This window comes from Neopelma chrysocephalum, unplaced genomic scaffold (genome assembly GCF_003984885.1).
Source record: "Neopelma chrysocephalum unplaced genomic scaffold, ASM398488v2 Primary Assembly neopelma1_97390, whole genome shotgun sequence".
Classification (NCBI taxonomy): Eukaryota; Metazoa; Chordata; class Aves; order Passeriformes; family Pipridae; genus Neopelma; species Neopelma chrysocephalum.
Genome location: NW_020926031.1, coordinates 666,255 through 689,377, shown reverse-complemented (window position 1 = coordinate 689,377; position 23,123 = coordinate 666,255). Strand labels below are relative to the sequence as shown.

Genomic DNA, 23,123 nt, shown 5'->3' with positions numbered 1-23,123 from the left:
TTGCCCTCTCCTCTCCTGGAGGTGTTTCTGTTCTCTGCACACTGGTGATTCCTAATGATAACAGGGTTTTCTTCAATTTACTGTAAATGAAAAATAGCTCAGCTTACTGGAATCTGAGTCAGCCAAGGCAAGTTAAGGCAAATGAAGAGTACCTCTGCCTCACCAGTGCGTCCTGCTGCTGAAAGCTGCTATGTCTGTGGTCCTTCCGGACTTCTTCACACTGAAGACATTCCTGTTTCTGTTCTCGCTTGCCCTTGCAGAAGTCCATATGTGCAGGTGTGTGTGTGCACACCTCCTTCCTGTTCTGCTGCCGCAGCCCCTGGGAATTCATAGGGCAAAACCCGCTGCTGAGTCCTGCAAAGAGCCTTTGCTGAGTGCAGGGAGCAAGGCTGTGCCAGGCTGGGTTCAGCCACATCATGTGCCTCCTGCTCTAATTAGTGGGGAAAGAATAAAGTGTTATTTTCTTAGTGGTGGTACAGGGCGTGTGAGACCAGAAAGGCAGCAGTGGAAGAGAGGTGGAGAGGAGGGAGGGAGCAGGCACAGAAAATGGACAACTTTCCCGGAGCCAGCAAGCATGTTGTCTGCCTGGGAAGCAGGCAGAGCTTGTTTGGAGGCTGCATTGTCTCTTGTGGGAATTGGTTGAGGCCTAAACCCAGCCCTGGCAGCAGCAGCTGTACTTTCTGTTCGGAGTTGCTGAGAATGGATCCCAACTAAGATGTCATCCCAGGATGTCGGCAATTAACACTGTGGCAACGCTGGCTGTTTTCTGTTCAGCCAAGGCTTCCCTGTAGGCCATTCAGATTTCTCTGGCAGCACTGTCAAACAATCCCTGTCGGTCCCCAGCTCTGCACTGATTCTCAGTGCTTTGCTTCTGTTTAACAGATATCTCAGAAGAGAATAAAGCTGATTTGAATTTCCTGAGTTGTGGTTGCTGCTCTGCGGGTCACACTGCAGTGCTCTGGCTCGTTTAAAAAGGGATCAATGACTTATAAGAGCCTCAGAGCATCCCTCCCACATGCTGAGAGGAAAATAGGACAGAAACATCCTTTGAGGAAGGAAAAGAGCTGAACCTCCTTTGCCCTGGGCTCCTCCAACCTCCTGCTCAGGCTGCCCTTTCAAGGAAAGAACAGCCCCTCAGTCCAAGCAAATCTTTGCTGGCTAAAGATGGGGTAAAACTGTGAATTGCCACAGATGAATCTGAACTGGTTGGGGTTATTTTGGACTTTTCCCCCTTCAACATCAATACTTGCAAATGTTATAAAACAGGCATGCAAATTAGGCTGCCTTAAGCCAGCTCGTTTCCATCAGCTCCCCTTGATCTCCAAGGGATGCCAACAGAGCAGCACTTCTTCCCCTGAGGAAGTGCTCTGCAAGCCAGCTGAGCTGCAGATGAGAGTCCCTTTCCCCCTCCCCGAGGCTGTGCATGCTGTCCGCAGGGCCCGGCTGTGGCTCTGAGCAGGGTCCTGGCTGCAGGGACGGAGGAGCTGGTCCCACCAGAGCCTCAGGGCCCTCTGGGCTCTTCTGCTCCCTGCTCTAGGGCAAGTTTGGTGGCTCTCCCATGCTTCCCCTATGACGGGGATGAAAAATAACAGTGCTGACAAGTTACACCCACCCATGCCAGCTGATCTGGGTCCTCACAGAGCACCGCAGAGGGCTCCCGAAGGAGCCACGTGCTAAATCTCACTTAAAGCATTGTTTGCATATGTAGGAACGGATGTATTTTTATTTCTTTTTCCACAACTTCTATTTCTGGGTGACACAACTGATTTCATATTTAGGATATAACAAAAGAAAATCCCAGCAGATTTATTATTTCTCAGATTTTCCTATTACGCATTCAAGAAGTCAGTTTCCCCTGACGCCGGAGGAAGATCCTGACAAGGAACAGTCTTTCAGGGAGAGAGACGGAAGGAAGGCAGTCTTCTGAATGCTTAAGTCTAAGTCAAGACTGCTCTGGTCCTGCCCCCAGCCACAGCCTTCTGCCTCTACTTCTGGGCCAAAGAGTGGGTTTTGGGAGGTGATCCAGATGAAAAAAAATAAAGAGTTGGCTCAAGGAAAGGGGTAGGAGCACATGGAGGAGGGTGGGACTGCAGTCACTGCAAATTACATCAACTTAAACCGCTGTGCAACCACACCCTGAGTGCCTGTGCTTATCTTTGAGCTGCTCAAATCCTCTCTTGAATGATCACAAGAACAGGCCATGCTCTTCCTAGAGCAGAGTATGCACAGTTGGGAAAGGGGAAGAACATATGTGGGTTTAGTCTGGAAACTTTCTTAGGGAACAGATTTTGCAAAGCACTGGATGCTCACACAGTGTCTCATCTCCAGTGGCAAGGTCAAGCTGGAGAGTAGTAACATGGAGCACTGTGTGTAACACAGCTCTGCTCTCTCCTCAAATCTTCAATGTTTCTTGGGGCTTATTGCCTGTTTTGAGGTGACCAAGATGTATGCAGAGAGATGGAGATCTTGCTGGTGCCACTGAGCGGTACCAGAAGAGATACCCCTTCAGAAAAAGGGGAAACAGTCCGGGTTGGTTTGGAGCCAGGGAAGAGGTGACAGTGGTAAGAGCCTGTCCTCGGCGAAGCTCAGCCCCGAGTTTGTTCAGCTCAACATTACCCCCTTGTGGGTCACAGGTGGAAAATCAGACCGATGCCAGTGTCCAAGCAGGTGGTGTCCTGTGGAAGTTTTGGCTGTAGTTAGGGCAGTCTTGCAGATGCACATGTCCTGGAGAAAATGCCTGGTGTCTGAGAGCATCCAACTGCTTGTGGTTGGTATGTGATACCTTCCAACACCCAAATGCTAGTTATGTGCTGGAAAGTCCAGCTTGTGAGGGAGGGAGTTTGTTTATTTGCCAATAGAGAAAGCTATGCAAAAGCTTTGACATTGGGAACAAACCTGTATCTCCTTGCACATCCAAACCTGCACGTTTGTCCTTTATTGGACACCTTAGCACACTGGAAAGCAGGGGCTGTCTGGGCAGTTTGCAAATGAAGAACCCTTGTGAATGATTAGTCTCTCCGTGAGCTGTTTGCATTGTAGGACTCCTTGGTAAGGTTGAAAACAGAAGGTAGTTTTATTTATTCAGGGGTTTGTTGTCATTGACACATAATAGATTGACTGCCAAGCTGTGCTTCATACAGGAGTGTGTAATGTAGTGTCTTAAATACTTTGAGTTGGTATAAATCAGTGCTAACACTGAAAGAGGCAACCCTGTACACCCCAGGCCATTGGTTTCCACTTTTCTCTTTCCCTCCTTTGTGCCTACCAGGGCCATGTAGTGAAGCAGTGGGTGAGGGTTGGAAGTTCAGATCAACCCGCTATGGAAAAGGTTTGTTCAGTTCCGACCAGCTCCCAGATTTGGCTCCGTGTGCAGTCACTGTTTGCTGACACAGCAAAGCACAGGGGTCACAGGGTGGAAACTGTCCACAAAGAGGGATCTGCAGGAGCTGCTGGAGATTGGGCTGCACCATGGTGGGTTCCTGCTCAGGTTCAAGCCACACCCAAAAAAGTCTTGGTGTTTTGGATCTTTTCAAGCAGGAGAGAGTCGACAAAGGCATTGAGACAGATGGCTCAAACCTGAGCGGAGTGAGTGCCAAATGTGCCTGGGATGACCTCAGCCGGCCACCGGAGGATGATGAAGACAGCAGGAGCATTTGCATTGGGACGCAGCCGCGGCGGCTTTCTGGAAAGGGTAAGATGTCCTGGGCCAAGTCACTGTCATGACCTTTTGGCTTGTTTTGTGGTGGGTCTGGGCAGTGCACTGAGTCATGCAGCATCTCTGAGTTCATAACAAACACCCAAGTAATTGGGAGGCTCGGTGTGTCTCAGGGGAGTTAAATGAATTTTGGTGTGGCCTCTTTGAGGAAGGCAGGAGAGAGGAAAAGAGATCCTGGCCTTGTTTTGTCTAAATGTTTTTTTCAGTTTTTAAGCAAATTGTAATCTGAATCTGCAAAGTTAAACTGAGCACTTGGTGAAACCAGGACTGTAAACACCTGCAAGGTGAAGCAATTGTATTTTCCCAGGTTTTGTTCCTTATTAACATTGTCACTTCTTGGGTGGCAAGTTGGACTGATTCTGCACTGATTCAGCTGAACTCAAGGCATTCTCGCAAATACGGAACTCTGGAAAGAAGAAATAAAATACAGTGGAGTTCCCCTTTGCAGTGAGATGCCCTCTTTGGGTACAGATGTCATAGCCATTACACTGGCTTGAAATTATGCATGTTACCTTTCAAATGGGTGAAGCAACATAAAATTTGAGGGCTTGAGATTTCCTGGAATTAACAATGGTTTGCACAGAAATGGTATCTTACTTGTTCTTTAGTCCACAGTAGAAATTATTTAAATGCATATAGAGTTTCTTTTGGCTCCTGTGCAAATATTTTGAACTGCACTGAATCTAAAAAGGTGATTTTCCCTCAGCTTTGCAAAGGAAAAGCCAAAGACAGGTGTACATGGTGAAATTTGCATATCCTTCAAAAAATTTTGAAATAATTTGGATTTTTTTTGTCTACCCAATTCTCACATTTCTCAAAAAAATATGAGGAAACTTCTAAGAAAGGCAGGAAAGCTCGCTATTGAAAGGATTTGGCCAGTAGACATTTTAGAAAAATGCAGAAGTCAAAAGACCATATCTGAACTGCATAATTTTGCAGCTTATTTTCAGACGTGCGCTTGAGGCTAAAGGTTGCTCTGCGTAAAATTCCCCTCTTTTATGAATCTTGTTGTAAATTAATCAACAGATTTGCAAAGCCAATTGCAAAACCTTTCAAACTTTCACACACTCATTTGGTAAAGGAACAAATTCCTGTTATGCCTAATGGGAAAAATGATTTCCAGTACAAAGGCTTGGAAGTATGAGGAGGTTCTGTGAGAGCTACAGAAACAGCAAACACCTTGCTCTCCTTGCCTGACATAACATCACAGCCCAAACCAAGAGAATTTAAGCCAACTTCATAAAGTGAAATAACTCCTAAGGAAGTGCAGGAAGGGCAGTTAAGTATTAACCCTTAGCATCTCTTCATTTATTTCTGAAGGGGAAGAGTTTAGATGAAACACATCTGATATCTCCTTGTGTCTGTGATGTTTCTGGGGACTCTAAATTATGTTAAAAAAATTTCTTTTTGCAGATACAGAGCAAATCAGGGAGACTTTGCGGAGAGGGCTTGAGATTAACAGCAAACCTGTCCTACCTCCAATCAATGCACAAAGACAGAATGGGTTGAACCACGACCGAGCACCGTGAGTTTCACCCTGCACACTCAGTGGCAGAGGGAAGCTAAAGAGCTCAGCATGGAAAACAAAGTTAAAGCCGGGTGGGAAGAGACTTGGCAAGGAGAGAGGGAAGCTAGCAGTGAATGCTTGCAAAGTGCAAAGACTGAGGGAGAAGAGTTGTTCAGGTTGGATTAATGGGCTAGTACTCAGGAGTGCAGCTTTTGAGAGGGGTTTTGGACAAACCTTGCTAAAGCAGAGTGGCTCTGACTGTGTTCTGTAGAACCTGCTGTTCACGGTGTGCTATGTTTGAAATCAGACTGGACTGATCCCTATAAAATGGACCGTGCTGAAAAGGGCTACAGTATCCAGAGCTAGGTGGCATAGATGACTGCTGATATTTTTGCCTGAGTATATTGTTTTCAAGCTCAAACTTACAAACCTCTTGGTTAAAGTGTTGATTTTCTTTTTTTTTTTTCAAGTGACTTTGATCTTGCCTTGCTGAAACATGAGGGTTCTGTCAGTAATTACATGCCAATACCACCCTGGTCTCTAATAGTCTGTAGTCTAACAGGTGATTTAAGTGGGACTAGGTGGACCTGTAGATCTCTCATTTGTAACTTTTGAATACAGTGAATCTATAGGAAATTACCTGTGATTTCAAGCCATCTGTAGTTTCTGCACTTCTGTCTTTCTGGGTTTCTCCCCTTCTCCTCTTAGGCTTCAGTTGCTAGTTAAGTGTTTTCCCATCAATTTTAATGGTTTCACCTAAATGATACAGAAAGACATACATCTTTGCTGCACTCCTTCATCTTGCCATTTCCTTTGGTTTCTTAGTCTCTGATGAATGTTTGTGCTTTCTTGTTCCAAGAGTAAAATCGTCATGAAATCAGTACTTTCCTGTAGTGCCAGGCAGGGACAGCATTCTGCTCTGTTTCAATTCCTGTTTCATTCTTGATTCAAACATTTCATGAGAAGAATATTTCTTGTAGTTGTCCTTTCTTGTTCCATTTTGTGGGTGACTTCTGATTTGCCTTATATATGAATTTTTCTGAGTTGCCTAATCCTTTGGGGGAAGTATTATATCAACTGCTGATGATGTGTAATAACAACTAATATGAGATATTGGTGCTTATATAAAAAAAATCTCAAGTGACTTTATTATTGCTTTAGGAATTATCTTACTTTTACTATATAGTAATGAAATTGAGCCAGATTCTGATCTGACTCAGGTTTTGAGTAGTATTTCCCTGCTTGAAGGTTGGTCACATTGGATCATTGGCTGGTCCCACTGGCCGCACCGAAAAAAATATAGAATTATACCATCTGATTTGCACAAATCACACCCAGACTTGGAAGGCTCAAAAGTACTGGGCAGGATTTCTCACAGATGTTGGGCTCCTGCATGCATCTGCATGCCCAGTGTGACCTCTGAGTCCACAGTGTTTGGGGATGACCAGAAACATTTCAGGTGCACATCAGGTCGAGGAGGCAGCTGATGGGTAAGCCTTAATGCTGGGAGGCTGTTGTTGCTTAGATAAGGGAGCTTTACGTTATTGAGGGTAAGATAAACAGAGATAGGCTTGAGACAGAGTGATGAAAGGTTAGCAGAGGTCTAAGATGAAGAACACAAATATTTACCTGGATTTTTAACTGTTCTGAGACAGAGAGGAAGGCAGGTCAAATTCAGAGCCTCATATCTGTGACAGTGCTCTTTGTTGCAAATCTCTCTTAACCTGCAGCAGCTGCACACCCACCCTGCCTGAAGCCTGAGCGGTAGGAATGGCTGGTTCCCAGTGTTTGCCTCCTAGAAGATCAATACATTTCACTGAGGTCTATGGTTACCACAGGGGAAACTGATAGCTACCCTGTTTCTCCATAACAGCACTTCAGTTAAGGAAAGAGCTATCAGCTGTGTTACTCTGGTGATACTATTGGAGGGATAGGGGAGATCTCAACTTAAAACAGCGGTGTGTCCTAATACTTCCTTCCTCCATCTTACTGACTGCTTTGAGAGGAGTTTGAGAAAGGTCTTTTTTACTTTGGCAGTAGCTTCTCTTCTCAAATTCATGTAGCAGATAGAATGGGACTTGTTAAATGCATTGACCATACTGAAAGGGCTGGTTTGTGCTGGAAAGCAGTGTTTACTCACAACCTCTAACTAACTGGTACTTAAATCAAAACTGATGATTACCCTTACTGCGGCTAAAACTGATCAGTCAACATATTTTCCAGAACAGTGTGGTATAGATGAAGTAGAAGAGGAAGATCTTAGTATGTCTCAGCCTTTCTTAATACACTGTCTCAGCATGTCTTATGCGTTTGAGCAAAATTGCTCAATGTGCTATTAAGTACAAGAGTATGATATGGAGACTCTCATCTCCAGCTGCCGCAGAGGAATGTAACTTAGGAGCTCAGCTTTTGCATGCAATAATGTATCTACGTCCATGTTCCCTATAGGTACCTGCAGGGATAAAGGCTGAGACACGAAAGGCACAAACCCCAGTGCAGATATAACTATTTCGTAGGACTTACGAGCACCTGAGATGAAGGACGATTCTGCTCATAGATCTAGTCCTTCTGGTGTGATCCTTGCTTGGATTGCTTGGGCCCAGTAGGGCTGGGACTCAGTTCTGTCCTTCACTGTAAATCTTGTGTAATCAAAGGCAAGTCATTTAGCTATTGAGCTTCAGTTTCTGAATCTATAAAATGGGACTAATAACAATGTCATCTTCTTGAGGCACCACAAGGATAAATATGTTAACGATTACGAGGTGCTAGCTGATGGGAAGCAGGCTTGTGTGTAATCATATCCTGCACTGTACACACCAGACCATAAAATATCAAACCCGTGGTTCTTTGCAAGGGTCCTGTGAATAACTGGTGCATTAGAAGCTCTTTAGGAACTTGACAGAAACGCTCTGTTGGGGCATGCCAAATTGTTTCAAATCTGCTTTCCATAGGGAGCACTGCAGAACCCCAGGCTGTCAAATTTGCACCCAGCTGACATTAGGATGGTAAAGTCTGACACAGACTCTAATGGCTTTGTGCAGAAGAGGAATGTGCTGTTTATTTATCATGGGTTCGCAACCACCAACTGCTTTCCTAGTAGCTTTCTTCCCTTTCTTTTATCCTAACCCTACCACCCACACACAATAATCTATCAGGGCTTAAAGCAGACAACCTGTTCTGCGTTCAGTGTCACTAAATAGTATCAGAAACACTCAAACTTTCAAATATTTATTTATATAAAACATAGAGGATCCAGATTCCATACAGATTTCTCAGTCTTTGTGTAGCTACAGTTTTCAGCACTTACGCAAAAGCCTCACATTGTTTGGTTGCAGATAGGGCTTGATTCAGTGTTTTGGCTCCAGCAAAGCACATACTTACATGTAGCATGCATATTACCAGTTGTTCACTGTCCCAGAGCCCTAAAAAAAAGTTCCTTTGAGAAAAAGCTGGTTTCTGTCAAAACCCTGTTGGGCAGCTGTAGTACTTTGATTCATTAGTGTTATTACTGTAGACTGTGTAGCCCTTTTTCTCCTAAGGATATGAATAAAAGCACTCTTAAAGCTTAAAACTGCATCGGACATCTGTTTCTCAAAATGACTGTTAGCTCAGTTCATAAGCAGTCATTAAATCAGTTCATACGTATTAAACAAAGGAACATGTAAATTAATCTTTGGAAACATGACTAATCATTTCAACCATAGGTAACCAAATACTGTCAATTACCTCTTGGAAAAATAAGGCGTGTATGAATACAAATGTGCTTTTCAGCGGCACATTATTTATTTCCTAGGACCCATCAGCTTAGTAGTGCTGCTCAGACAGAAAGGCAAGGATCCCAGTCTCCTGAGCCATGCAGGTTCACTCTTGTTGGATATGGAGAGCTGTTACCCATAGGGGATGTTTAAATGTTAGACTAAACACTGCTGCTCTTAAGACTTCAGTGGGCTGGAAGTTCCAGATGTCAAAGTTCAGTGACACTTGTGGAGTCTTGCTTCATTCACTATTTAATATCTTGATGTAATAATTTCTGGGGCCGAGTCTTTAGTTGTCCCTGGTAATTAGCTCTGTGCTCTCCTGTGAGGTAGGTGAGTAGTATCTCCATGCTACAGATGAGGACAGAGGAGTTAATTTGCCACAGTTGCCGTGAGAACTGGGGTTGGGATAGGGGAATTCTTGACCTTTTCCACCCCTCAAGGGCCCCCTTGATCATGCAGCATTGCTGAAATTGATGTTTTTCTGCCTCTTGGCTGACTCAGGCTGTTCTACAGTGAGCTGAGACATGGAATAGAAACCTAGAGCTAGCACACTGCATTACTGCACGTGTTGAAGCTAAAATTATCTGTAATTTTTGCATTTCATTGTGCCAGGATTCAGGTATTGCCCACGCACATCCCCAGTGTCTGAAGATGAGGTTTGAGTGATAGAAAAAGGTCTCCCAAGGCTGTATTACTTTGACAAGGCTTTTCCAGCATGTCTCTGCTGTTTATCACTCTCCCCCTTCTTAAGAAGGATCAAGTGGTGTGGTTCAATATGCCTAATTCTCATATTTCTGTCTGGGATTTCCCAGGTAACTGTGCTTGTGCTGGTCCCCTCATGCACTGTGATCATTCATCCAGGGACCCACAAAGACCTCAAATCCCATCTACATTCAACTTCCAGGCATAAAGACAGGTTGAGTATAGGGAAACCTGAACATCTGGTAGCTCATATACCATCCAGCCCTGAACAGTTTGCAGCTGTGCAGGGAAATGAAGGCAGGCTCCTGGCAATCAGAGTAGGGACCAACCCTCCGGCAGGTGGGGCTGGCAGGACTGTCCTGGTGGTGATCTGCTGGAGCACTGCACCCTCAGCATCTCAGGTGCTTGTGGGAAGAAGGAGGAGTTGTGTCACTCCAGGATTCCTCCCAGGATAACCCCAGACTGTCACACGGTGTGCCTGGTTTGGAGCACATGAGTAGTAGTGGCACCACTTCCAGGACTGGAGTCCACTGCCCTTGTAGTTCCTCTGACTTGGTAAATAGGGCGTGTGGATTTCTCCTGTCAGGGGGTAGCATTGGGTTAATGCACATTAACGAGCTCCATCTGAGCAGCATTTCTGAGGAAGCTCTGACAATACCGAGATGTAGGTTTTGCTTCGGGACGAGTCTGCCCTTTGCTTCTCCCAGTTGCGTTGGGTTTTGAATCTGCTTCACTTGGGCGGAGGGAAGCTGTTGTCTGTGTAGCTCGTTTCCTGTCTTCAGTTCTTGGAGGCAAACTTTACATAAAGGGGAGCATTTCAGCATTCTCTGAAACTGTCTGGTTCTGGCTAGGCTTTCTGATTCTGCAACCACTAAGCAGTAAGTTTCCAATCCAGTCCTGCTTATTTAGGCATGCTCTCTCATTGCAATGCCATTCAGTGGTGTCCTGCTTGAGTCAGGAATGCTGAATGGGGGGAGGCGATATACTTCAGGGAGTGTCTCTCAGCATGAGGCTGAGTGCTGGGTGACAAGCTTGCAAACTAAAAATGTAAATGTCTGGAAAACCAGTGTCAGTAGAAGTGCAGAGCAGTCACCGTGCTAATAATTTGCACTCTTGCATAGCTTTCCCCATCTAAGAATCCAAAAGTGCTTTGCAAACATTGACTTAATCCTTGCAACACCCCTATGTGGAAAAATGTCTCAGTTTTACAGACGGGGAACCTGAAGCATAAAAGAGTTGTTTGACTTCGCTCATGAGTCTGCAGGGTGCCCGTGGAACAGCCTAAATCTCTCAATCCCAGTTCAGCTGCAGGTCTTAGAACAGTCTGGCCCCTGCAAGCTCCGACAGTAATTATTATGCAGCTTTCCAAAGGGATATGTGAGTGGCAAGAGGGTTGTTGCTACTGGCATTGTCCTTGCAGCCCTTCCATGCCAGGAAATGCACACAGAACATCGTCACCATCCTGTTTAACCAGGCTGAGGAGCACCCAGGTCTGAGCACTCGAGCCTTGTCCCAGTGTGACCACTGCAAGAGCTGTGTAACCGTGTCCTCCCCAGTTCTGCACTTGCCTCTGTGTGTTCCTGACGTGCTGTAGCTCTGTGTGCCAAGATGCTTAGGGCTCTTTCCCACAACTGCTGGTTTGCCCTTCAGGGGAAACTGTGGGAAAGACTTTGGAAGATTGTTGGCACTTAAATGATCTTTGACCATATCTTAGTGAGGGATTGAGTAGGTTTGAAATAGCCACGGTTGGAAAGGGAAGAAAGGCGGGGAAGAAAGGAAAAGTGCTCTGACCTTTCTCTCCCAGCTGTGTAAGCTTGCACTGATGGTTTGCATTTGCTAACTCACAGTGCTGGGTTTTATATGGAGGAAGCAAAGACCAGCGAGAGAAACTAACTTTGGTGATGCAGTGGGCACCCACTCCTACAAAGAGCCCCTACCACGGCCAGCTTCCAACAGCATATCCGTAGTGATTTTGGTACCTGAGAGAGTAGCTTGGAAATGCAGCAAAATTATGCTCCATGAGATCAAGTGCTCTGATCATTAAGTGAAATGCAAGTGCAAGAATAAATAAGCCTTTCTTAATCCGATCAACCTGGTTATTCTTGAATCCCATAAAATAACTGCCAGTGGTTGCTTGAGAAGGGGTTGCTATAAACATGACTTAGAAGGAGGGGACATCCAAACTTTGTGCAATCCACTGATTACATTGGCAATTTTCCAGGATCCCCACGGGCTGCTGTTAGTTGGCATAAAATGAAGCAGGTTGCAGCCACCCTCATCTTTAATACAAAGAGAGGGCCCCCAGGAGGCTACAGGTTCCAGCGTGTGGCCTCTCACATTGAGAAGGGGCAAAGCACACTGGGATGTGGATTATCCTCAGGCCCTTTCCTTGTTAACAGAGGTCTGGGGAAGCTGCAGGCCACATTGGACACCTTTGCAATGGTTTGACCACCCTCTGTTTCTCAAAAATAGAAAAAAAATATCAAATATGGCTTTGGTTAAGTTCATGTTAATCAGCATTCATGAGATTTAACAAAAAAACAACAAACATAATTTCCTCCCGCTCTCCTCCACCCAGAAGCAGACTACTGGTAGAAACCAAAGCTGGAAAAAATAGTTGAAAGTCAGCTAAAGTCACCTTGGTAACTGCAGCAATACACTTGCCCAGAACGGGAGACATCAAACCCAACTACAAACAGCTTTAAAGAAACAAAAAGAATGTAATCATCTAAAGAATTAATCTGACAACTGCCCACGTTTACACCTCCCACAAGCCCCCAATCAGAGGGAAATGTGCTTTAATCTTCTCCAACTCCCCTCCAGTTTCACAAAACATGAGATGTGTAGTCCTTAAACTGGGGCATTTCCGGCATGCTGCTTCCATTTAAATCTGCTGCCTTTCCTAATGCAGCAGCCCTGGCTTTTGCAGACTTGTTTTTTCTGGACACTGAGAAACATGAATTTTTTTGTGTGGGTTGGATGAAGTATTAAATCTGGAATAGACAAAGTTCTCAACATTTTACGTGATAGTCAGCTAGATCTTAGTCATAACAAGTAAAACTCCACTGACTTTTGCTGCTGATTTATTTGGTGATGGGGTGGAGGAAGCAATGACTTACGGGTAACTGACAGTCGTAAAACCAGGCATGTTAGTGTAAAAAAGCAAACATTTTCTATGGGTTTTTTTCTAAGTCTGAAAACTACAAGCTGTAGATGGCAACGTGTGTTACAACATGAGCTTTTTGTTAATAACAACCTAGAGGTCCTGCCAACCCTTCATCTGGGCTATCATCCTTTGGAAGGGCCAGCACAAGGATTTCCAATTCCAAAGAGAGAATTTTAATTGATCTTGCTGAGTCCCCATGTCATGCGACATGTTTCCGTGTTTGAAAGTGGTGGCACTGTGGCCTCTTGGTGTGTTAAGTGCAATCCACAACACGTAACTCTTGTTTAGAAAGGTATAGCTTAGATAGAAGGTTATTTGGTTTCAACTATTGAAGTTTCACCCTTCACTTTAAATATCTGAAATTGTGTGAGCTCCACTGAAGTGAAATAAGAAACAAAGACTATTTTGGAAAAATTTTGTGAAAAGGATTAATACTTTCATGTCATTCGAAGTATTAACTACCATTTTGCTTCACCTTTTTGACAGAAGGGCTGGTTACATATTAATGTGAAGTCATAATTATTGACAGCCCTAAAGTCATGACAGTTCCGTTTGATAGTTATACATTAGTCAACATCTTCTCTTGAGCATGTAATGACAAACAGCATTTGCTGTTTTTAATAAGACTTAGAAAGCTTTGCCCCTTGCCTCCAGAATATTGTCGTCATTCCTATTATTGCATTAACAACCGGAGGCTGTTTCCCCTCCGGACTGCAGCCCCATTGTGGCAGCTGTACTGTCTAGCACGGTGGAAACGTTAAAAACCCACCTTCAGCTCGTGGTGGGGGGTTGCAGCCCAGGAGTATGGGGAGCTGTCCTGCGGCTGTCTGTCCTGCAGAAGCAGGAACCCACAGCTGTGTTATGGGGATGCACCCGGAATGCTTAGGCAGTCCAGGTGAGCAGGGCACAGTCTCTTGTCTGTAGCAATAACATTGCTGTAAAACTCCTGATCTGCTCCAGGGTGCCTAAGCTCTGGAACTACATTTAGGAGTGCAAGCTTATGGCTTGCCTGAAAATCATGCGTTGCTAATGGCTGACCCTTTTGGTAGGGGCTGATAAATGAATGATTGGAAGCTGTAGACCACAGGCTGACTTTCCCACAGCTCACTGTGTATATAAGATCTGATAAGGAAGTTGAGACAAAGCTTAGCTTAAGGTCAACTGATCATTAATCAACTGTAACTGCACTTCTCAGGTAATCAGCCTGCAAAATGCTAGCCCACTCCACTCTTTGAAGACCCCACCTACAAAGAGCTGTAAAATGTTTGCTGAAGTAGATTAAACACAACTTTAAGTGCCACCTATGGACTACAAAGCATGTTGTGTCTTTGCTTCAGGGTTAACCCACTAAACTGATACTCTGCTGACTGTCAGTCCATCAGCCCACCCTGTGAATAAGCTCTGTCCTGACCTACTGTGTCCCTGCTGGATCCATTGTTGCTCTTTTGTGTTGCTAAAGCAGAACATGGAACATTTTTCACAGTTTTTATCTTGCAGGGAGCTGAGCTCTGATATCTTTCTCCTGCATGTCTCTGACCTGGCAATGCAGGCTTGCACCCTGAGATATCAGATTTTAGCTTGTTTCAGAGTGGGTGGCTCAGCTGCTTGGTGAAGGGCTCACCTGGGACTAGGTGACCTGGCAGAAGCATCTGCACTTGAATTCACACTGAACTGCACTACTATGTGTGTGGTTGATGGGAGTAATTTTGGGACAACACTCAAAGGTAAAATCAAGTAAAGGTATCATCTAGGTCAGCTCACGAGGGTCAGGCTGTTTCTTTACAATCATTTCCAGATGTACATTAAAGATGGTTCAACTTGGATGGAGGAAGGATCCACACTTAAGTGTTCCCAAATGGGGCCACAGCTTGATAGCCTTAATTGGCTTTTGATATGTCTGGTACAATGGAGACACATTTCAATGTGGCATCTCAGTTCCCTCCTGCTTTCCCTGTCCCTCTCCTCTGGTGATTCTGTACTATAGAAGCTACCTTAAAAAAGTCTTACCTCTATTAAATTCACATGGAATGCCAGGTGACAAAAATATAAATCACATATCAAACACTTCACATCAGTCCATGTCATCCCTAAAAATTGTAACCCACCCTGTCCTTTATTATTTGTTCTGTACTGCCAAGTGAGGGATCACACTGATGCTCTTTGAACATATAAAGTGTTTATGGTCAAGTATTTTGATATAGACCATTTTATTATCTAGAGGATTTTGTCTGGCAACGTTCCTAATCATATAACAACATAACCTTTAGTCATAGCTTCATAATATGCTGGTCTTGCAGAAATGAATGAATAAGAAAGCAAAGCTGCCATTGTCTTAAAGCAGCCCCACTTACAAGGGAAAACAATCTGTGTATCTCCTACTCATCACATGTAGTCTGTCTTTTAGCTGTTGCACTTGATGCTGGTGGAAGCAGAGGATTCTCTAAACCTTTGGGTTGAACTGTGCAAAGGAATGATTTGAACACAATTGTAGGGATGCCACAGACCTCAAAGATATTTGAACAAGGGCACAAAGGACTGGACAACTCTTTCCTGCAGACCACTGCCTGAAAAATCCTGAAGAAAAAGCAAAAGCAGGAGGGAGGGCACACCTGTTAATTCTTCCAAACCATTTTATAATGTTTGGGGGTTTAGAGAGTGTAGTTTTGCTCCAGTTCTTTCCAGAAAAAATATTTCTTTTGTACTGGAAAGGGATGCACCGCATGTATGCATCAATTCAGATCCTAGATTGTCAAATCAAGGTGAAGACCTGCATGCTGGGACTGGTAGTCTGAGGGAGGCTGTCTCTGTAGGGGTGATGAAAACTCAGATGTGTCTTCATAAGTTTGTTTCTGTTTCCTTCAATATTTTAGTCGCTCCGAAACACAGCAAAAATAGCACACAGCACTGGCATCCTGAATAAACGTGCATTTTGTCTCTTCTCTTAGAAGCCGTAAGGACAGTTTAGAAAGCGAGAGCTCAGCAGCCATCATTCCTCATGAGCTAATCCGCACACGACAGCTGGAGAGCGTACACCTGAAATTTAACCAGGAGTCCGGAGCACTCATTCCCCTCTGTCTAAGGTGAGTGAAGCTGTCCTCCCCCTCAGCTTGTGCTAGCATGCTGCTTTTGCCTTGTGGCATTGTTTCACCATACAGAAATGCATGCAATGGGTCTGTAAAGGCCAGAGCTGACATATTTTGCCGAAACACATTGGAAACAGATGATTCTTTGCATGTGTGTTCATTATGGCAAGATTGTTTCTCATTCTTTTTATGTCCTCCAGTGTATTTTGAGTGCTGAAGCAGGACAGGGTTAGTATAGGGGGGTTTTTTATTAGTCTAATGCTAGCAACTGTGTGATAAAGAAGGGATGTCTTAACATACTCTGTCAAAAAAATCCCTTTACTTGTTAATTCTGACTTATGGACTCAAATAAGTGGTTATGCGAAGCCTGTTTCCAGTCAGTTTATCCATACAAGTGTGTTTTTAGACAAATTATGTCACATTAGTGAAGTAGCAGAACATTGCATGCATACTCTACACATTGTCTTTCGAAGATTCAGGCTGCACATATCACTGCCTTCTAGTTTTCCACAATTTCAGTCAGAAAATACCTGTGCAAGTGTTGTAGTCCTTAACATGAACTGTGGGGTAGAGACAAATGACTGTAGGTGATTGAGTTACTTCAGCTTAATGAGTTACATGTTGGTAGTATCAGAGTTATCAGCAGCAGGTGCACACTTGCCTGTGCCTGTTGAGAAACCAATGGGATAGTTAATACAAACATATTTTATTTTACATCATAAATGTGTAAACAGCCTATCCTGATCAGTTACCACAGCTCAGCTGGCCAGCACTAACTCATCAACTGTGACTCTGTTAGGCACTAAATGTATTACCTGAAGTTTTCCCTCTTGCATGTTAGCAGCCATGCATGCATGTCACACATGCTCTCAGCCTAAATACCAGAGCCATGATTTTCCCTTGCATTGAATGAAAAAAAGGGAAGGGATACTGTAGCTGGCCATGTATGTGTATTTTCTAGGCATGTGTTTAAGTAATACAGGTAACATTTGTGAAGCACCAGGGCAATTGATTACTAGGTATTGTCATAGTAGTTAAGTTTGCCTCCAGCGATGAGCCTTCTTAGAAATGCATCTTCACATTCCCACATGATGCAGAGTCTGGATTCTCTTCTGCAGTTTTCATCTTACTGGCAGTCTCCTGCCCTTAGCTACGTAAGCACCTCATCATGGGGATAGGCATGCCATGGGATTTAGATGTATTCTAGTTCTGTAACAAGGCCCTCAAATTGAGGAGAGAGATGAGGGGTAGCTCCCTGCCTCAGAAGGAGGCTTGTGACCTGCTTTTTGGAGAAAATCTTTCATATATTCCTGAAAAATTAACAGTTACTGCCTTCAAAATGGTTTCCCACACTGATGGCAGAAACTTTATAGTGATGTATCTTCATTGTTGTGTTGAATGCTGTGCACACCCTCTCAATTCATGCACATATGTTTAATTCTCCAGGGGAAGGCTCTTACATGGACGGCACTTTACATATAAAAGTATTACAGGAGATACAGCAATCACGTTTGTATCAACAGGAGTAGAAGGAGCCTTTGCTACAGAGGAGCACCCCTATGCAGCACATGGACCTTGGTTACAAGTGAGAAAGCCTCCTTCCTGTTTCTCCCCCTTCTTCCTTTACTGTGTCCTAAAAATGATCCTGCTAAGGGCTTATGTGACTTAAAAGTGTAACAAACCTGTATCTTCTGCTGCAACATCTCTCATAGCTCTTGCATAATAATTTCAGTAATTATGGACTCAAAAAATAATGGTGAAATGTTACTATTTGTATTAATGGAATTCACATTGATAAGCAGTGGCTGGAAAGTTCAAAAATCATCTGTGAATACAGTAGTGTCCGTTTCCTGGAGTCTGTGGCAAACACTTTACAGGCTGTATTTATTCTTGATTTCTTCCAGAAAGGAATTTGGGGAGGCAGAGTGGAATGACCTAAACAAGAATGGAGCCAGAGCAGAAGAGCTAGAAAGCTGTGGGACTGTGATCCTACAGAGCCAAAATCTCAGTTAAACATCATCCCAAATGGGAGAGCAGCACAGAGAGCACTGTTTCGTTCAGTTTTAGCTCTTTCCTGTTGATTCTTTGACAAAAGCTTATGATGGCTTGAAGCACCCACACATTTTCTGCACCCAGATGTTTTCAGTATCTCAGATTTTCCATGGAAAATCCCCATCTGCTTGGTGTTGAGGGTCAGCGCCATGGAGCAGTGATGCACTAATGATATGACAGCATAGCGCTATTCTACCCTTGAATTTCTTCATGGTTATAAACATATTGCAAAAATAAAAAAGCTTGGAGGAATGTGTTAATGCAGAAAAGCCCATCTCTGAGGAACTATGTGTGCAGTATGTCTCTGTCTTCACTGTTACTGTGGCAGTCCTACCTCCCCTTCTGTTTTGAAGGCAGGGGTTTGTTTTAGCATTAGAGTGTTGCAGTTTGCCTTCTAGTGACTTGTTTTTAAGGCTTTCCACAACCCATGTTCATATGTCTGGAGGACATCATACCTTGAAAGCTGTATGACTTGTAAAGGAGCTGATCTTGGCCAGAAGCATCTCGTGTGTAGGGATTTTCAAAGAGCCTGTGTGCTTTGATTGTACTGACTGGAAAGTGCAACTCTCCTATAATGATTAACAGCGAAGGGTCAGGTTTAAGGGTGGGTCATTTGCTGTTGGTTCCTGTGCTTGCCAACACATGATACACAGGATCTTGTGACTGTGTTAACTCCAAACATGAGTGTTTGTTTGCATTTACATCACATCTCGAAATGTATTGATGTGTAGAGTAGTCAGGTAACCTGTAAACAGTGAAGAATGGCAATAATTATGTCACCATTCAGACATGTTAACCCTTATGAACCTGGTTGTTTTCATGTGTGTTACTTTGGTGCTGAAAAGTGTGTAAGATTTTTGGCGAAGGTGGGATGGAAAAGTGAAGAATTGCTGGCTCAGATGGTAGGGAGAAACAAGTTTCCTCGCTTGTCTCCTACACAAGGTCAATGTATTAGATCTTCTTGTCTGGCAGGACCAACTCTGCTGTTGGCCCCTGCCCCGTCCTGTTGAGTATGAAGGAGGACAGGCTGGGTGGGGGAGGAAGGGAGGCTGAAAGCAGCCTGGGACAACAGGAGTAGCACCCGGTTGTGAGATACATGTGGGAGTGTCTGAGGCTTTTGGCTTAGAACGCAATAGGAGGCTTGATCCATGCTCAGCAGTCCCTTGTGGTGTTGGGAGCAGGGGAGGGGAGGTTCATGCGGCTTTGCTTCAGAAGCAAAAGAAGTTGTGGTACATGAAATTTCCAGGGAGGCAAGCTGAGTTTGGTTTAGTCCATTGCAGCCTGGGCTGGCTGAGTTGACAAGCCCTGCTAAGCTTTCACAGCAAGGCCCAGAGAGAATTTTCCTCCTCCCTCACTTGGGACCCCAGGCAAGTGAGGAGCTCCAAGGAGAGTTGGTGGCTGAAAGCAGATCACTGCAATGCAGGGGCTTGTTGCAAAGACAAGTAAATGAAGAAACTGTGGAGAAGAGGAGACATGGCAGGCTTTTTCTCCTGTGGACTTTTTCCCTATCCTAGGGGAGAAATAAGAGCCAGAAAAATCCCGACCTCGACTCGGCAGCAGCCAGAGGCTGACTTCTCTTGAGCCTGAGCTTTGGTGCAGTGAAAGCCCAAACCTGCAGACTAAACACAGTACCTCCTGTTTACATTTTGTGGGATGGAGTGGAGTGTGTCCAAGGTGGGACAGGCCGGAGAGCTGCTGCACCCGGAGAGCTGCTGCTGGGCCCCCACTGCCCAGGCTGAGCAACGAGCTGAGAGTTGCTGGGCTCCAGTGGAGGGTTAGCAGATGACAGGAGTTTGGCAAGTCCCAGCACCATTCCTACCAGACAGGTGTCCATATCACCACCACAGCTGGTACTCAGTGAGAACTGCTTTAGCAGTCTCAGCAGAAAAAGCAAGGAGTCATTCAACCACAGAGATTGTACGGCCCATTTGTATCAACAGTCTTTCCAGGTCACGTTTAAGGCATGTTAGTGGGGGAAGCCTGTCCTGCTGCTGCCCATGCTCTGGGGATGATTAGATTATTTCATTCTCCAGAACTGTCAAATTGGCACCTTTCCCAAGTACTTGGAATTTTTTTTTCACTTAAGTAACATTTAATTAGTTCTAAGAAGCTAAATTCTATTAAAGGTCTAAGCATGTCAGGCTGGTTTATTTCTGAACTTCTTCCACTGTGTCATGTATTGTTGAATAGGGAAATTGCTTTAACTCAGAAATGTACAAATATATTCAAGAAGTCCTCCTTGTTAACACTAGACTCCTGTTTATATGCTAGTTACTGTGGCAAAGTCTCTGATGTGTAACACTTGCATTAACATTACACATGATCAAAGGCTTCAGCTGTTCTTTCTTCCACTCCCCCCAGTGGTGTGACAGCAGAGCCCCCACACTGCCTCCTAAGCACCTCTCCTCTCTGTTCCAAGGGGTAGATGTTCCAGATACACAGGCAAAGACTGTGCAGGAGATGTCTGGCCCCATGCTGGAGGGTTAAGGATGCGTATCATGCAGACAGATTCCGATATAAACTGCCCCACAGTGACATTCGTATTTGTGGTGGAGCGTCCAAGGTTCTTGGTCCAACGTCTGAGCTGTGCCAAGCATGCAATTCATCACAGATTGACCTTGTTTGTCTCAAAAACATTCCCAAAGCAAGGTGAGGTTGTGCGTGTATTCTCCCTCCCTCCCTCCCTCCCTTACTTTTGTTCCAACAGATGATAGAGACGCTGTGTTGAAATGTGTTACTGATCAAGCCCGTCCCAATAAAGTTGCCTGAGCCTTTAATACATATTAATATTATCCCGGGGTAGTTTGTGTCAAAGCCTGTCAGCATGCATCATCCTTTGGGAATTACCATCATTAAGTCTCCAGTGATGGGAGTCAGGACATGCTTCTGCAAAGCTCCTCTGCTTTTATGTGGAGCTCTCTGCCTGTCTACCACAAAGCATGCTGTTCTCTCCTCCTGCCTTGCTCACCTGGACTGCTTACTCTCCCCAGAGGGGAGAAGGAGGTTTGTTTAACACTACCTTTAGATAATTTCTGCTCCTGCTGCTTTAGGCACTCATTGTTCTAGGGAAGAAGATGACACTGAAGTCTTTGATCATGTGCAGCGTACATGTTACGCATCAGATATTGCTGCAGACTCTGACATATGAGCCAATACAGTGCAATAAAAACAAACCTATAGTTAAAGAATCCTCATTAACTGTAAAATCTAGCACAGAGAATTTAAGAAATAAGTCTGCACTTTAGCCTTGCCCCTGTTACACGTGTATTTCAATACAATATCTAATTGAAGGATTACAGCTATTTTTAACAAAGCGTGCCTGCCTCATTCAGTGCACAGAGATGCAGTGTGTTTGGGGGATGAATCAGGAATGTGGAGTAAAGTAGGCCGTTGCATATAGGAATTCCACTTCATTTGTTTGTCAAAATTGGAAGGTGTGTAGTGAATGAGGCAGCTAATTGCAGAAAAATCATGATAGTCTTACAGCAAAGCCTGTTAAATATTGCCCTGGAGAATTGGATCCTGTTTCTGCCTCTACTGCACTTTTCTTTCGTGATGCTATTCCAGTGTCTTAAGCTAAAAACTTCTCACCCGGCAAGGGAGTTTGTGTTGCTCATTTTCTAGATGCCCAGCTCAAGACCTGAGGTCTGATCTGTGTTCCCAGTGACAGGAGAAGGCCAGGAGGAATTCCCCTGCAGATATCCTTGTGACCCACAGGACTGGGCTGGAAAACAGAGACCTGCAAGTCTTGATATGGGCACCCATGAGAAGTGGACCTTCAGATTCATTTTTCTCTTCACTGATTTTCCTGTGTCTGTTCAGGGAGACCTCCTTCCAGTCATCTTGTGAAGGATGTAATGAATTCAGTGCTTGCCAGGCATTCCAGCTCCACAGATGAACACCAAAAAAAATTTCAGGACGAGATTAAAATTTGTTCATGCAGGTCAGGATCAAGAACAAGTAAAAAAGATCTCTCTGGGGTAGGGGGTCAGCCTGGGAGCCATGTCAAAGACCCACGTTCAGCTTCCTGCTCTTACAGGTTTTCTCTGTGACTGTAAGTCTCTTACCTTCTTTTAGCCTCCATCCTCCATTTGCTGTGTGGAGAGCAGCACTTCCCTGCCTCACAGAAATGTGAGGCCAAGCACATCAGAGACTATGAGAGTGGTAAAGACAGTCAGATGAGGTACTTCCAGTGTTATCCATGCTGACAGTGGTTGGATAGAGCATATTAAATAAAGGGGAAGAGAGTAGGAGAGAATGGAGAAGCAAGTTGAATGATAATGAAAAGCAATGATGACTAATGCTGCATTAGTGAGCAGAACCATCCTGAGGACTGAGGAGGGCAGAGGTCTTGTGGGAGAAAAACTGCAGGTGATCCTGATCCTGTGATTGCAGATTTATTTCATGAGGTGGATGTATGCTGGGGCCAAATTAGCATGGCACAAACTCTGTGCAGCAGTTTCCAAAGTTTTATACGCCCAATGTCACTGGTCTCTGAGTGCAGAGGGTTTTTTCCCCAGGTAATTTACTTGATTTCAGGGCGAATCCTGTCAGGCAGATGGAGGCTATGGTTCACTGTCACTGGGCACCCACTGATTCTCAGCACAAAGTCTGTGTCTCTGCAGGAGCCGAGAAGCTCACAGCAGTAGTGGGGTATTACCCTCTGGCACCAACCGCTGCTGGGGGATGCTCTTTGCTCGATTCCTGTGCCAGTGGGTTCACAATGTCCGTCAGACAGCACGTGGATGCTGAGGCTGTGGAAAGGGGTTCTCCAATCTCCTTGCCCTTTGTGTTGCCTCCATTTTGACCTCTAATCTGACCTTCATCCTGTTTTTCTGTGTCTCTGTCTTCCCTCATCCTGGCCCGTCTCTTGCTTTCTTCTCCTTCCCTTCATTTAAGTTGACAGATTCCTTCTCCTGCTCCTCCACATGGCCTGACTTCCAGCAGAAACACTGAGAGTACTGGAGAGTTTCCCTACCTTTATTCCTGGTATGCCTGATGACATAGCAATCCCTTGCTGCTCAGAGGAATGATCAGAGTGAAAATCACTCCTTAGCTACCTCTGCCCTGTGTTTGGGACAGAGCTGCCTTGGGCTGGGATGTGCTCAATGAAGAAGGGCTCTTCAGTACGTTTTTCTGC

The 23,123-nt window shown here is 44.7% G+C and overlaps 1 protein-coding gene across 2 annotated transcripts in view; it reads left to right on the top strand.

Annotated features, from left to right (window-relative positions):
* SUFU (SUFU negative regulator of hedgehog signaling) overlaps positions 1 to 23,123 on the top strand; it is a 97,892-nt gene that overhangs the window by 57,301 nt on the left and 17,468 nt on the right. The window contains exons 7-10 of one of the 2 annotated variants that reach the window (XM_027672470.1): positions 3,535 to 3,691; positions 5,129 to 5,240; positions 15,794 to 15,928; positions 17,378 to 17,516. In XM_027672470.1, coding sequence (XP_027528271.1) covers positions 3,535 to 3,691; positions 5,129 to 5,240; positions 15,794 to 15,928; positions 17,378 to 17,516 — 543 coding nt within the window. The remainder of the gene's footprint in view (positions 1 to 3,534; positions 3,692 to 5,128; positions 5,241 to 15,793; positions 15,929 to 17,377; positions 17,517 to 23,123) is intronic. The other variant, XM_027672471.1, reaches the window with a different exon arrangement.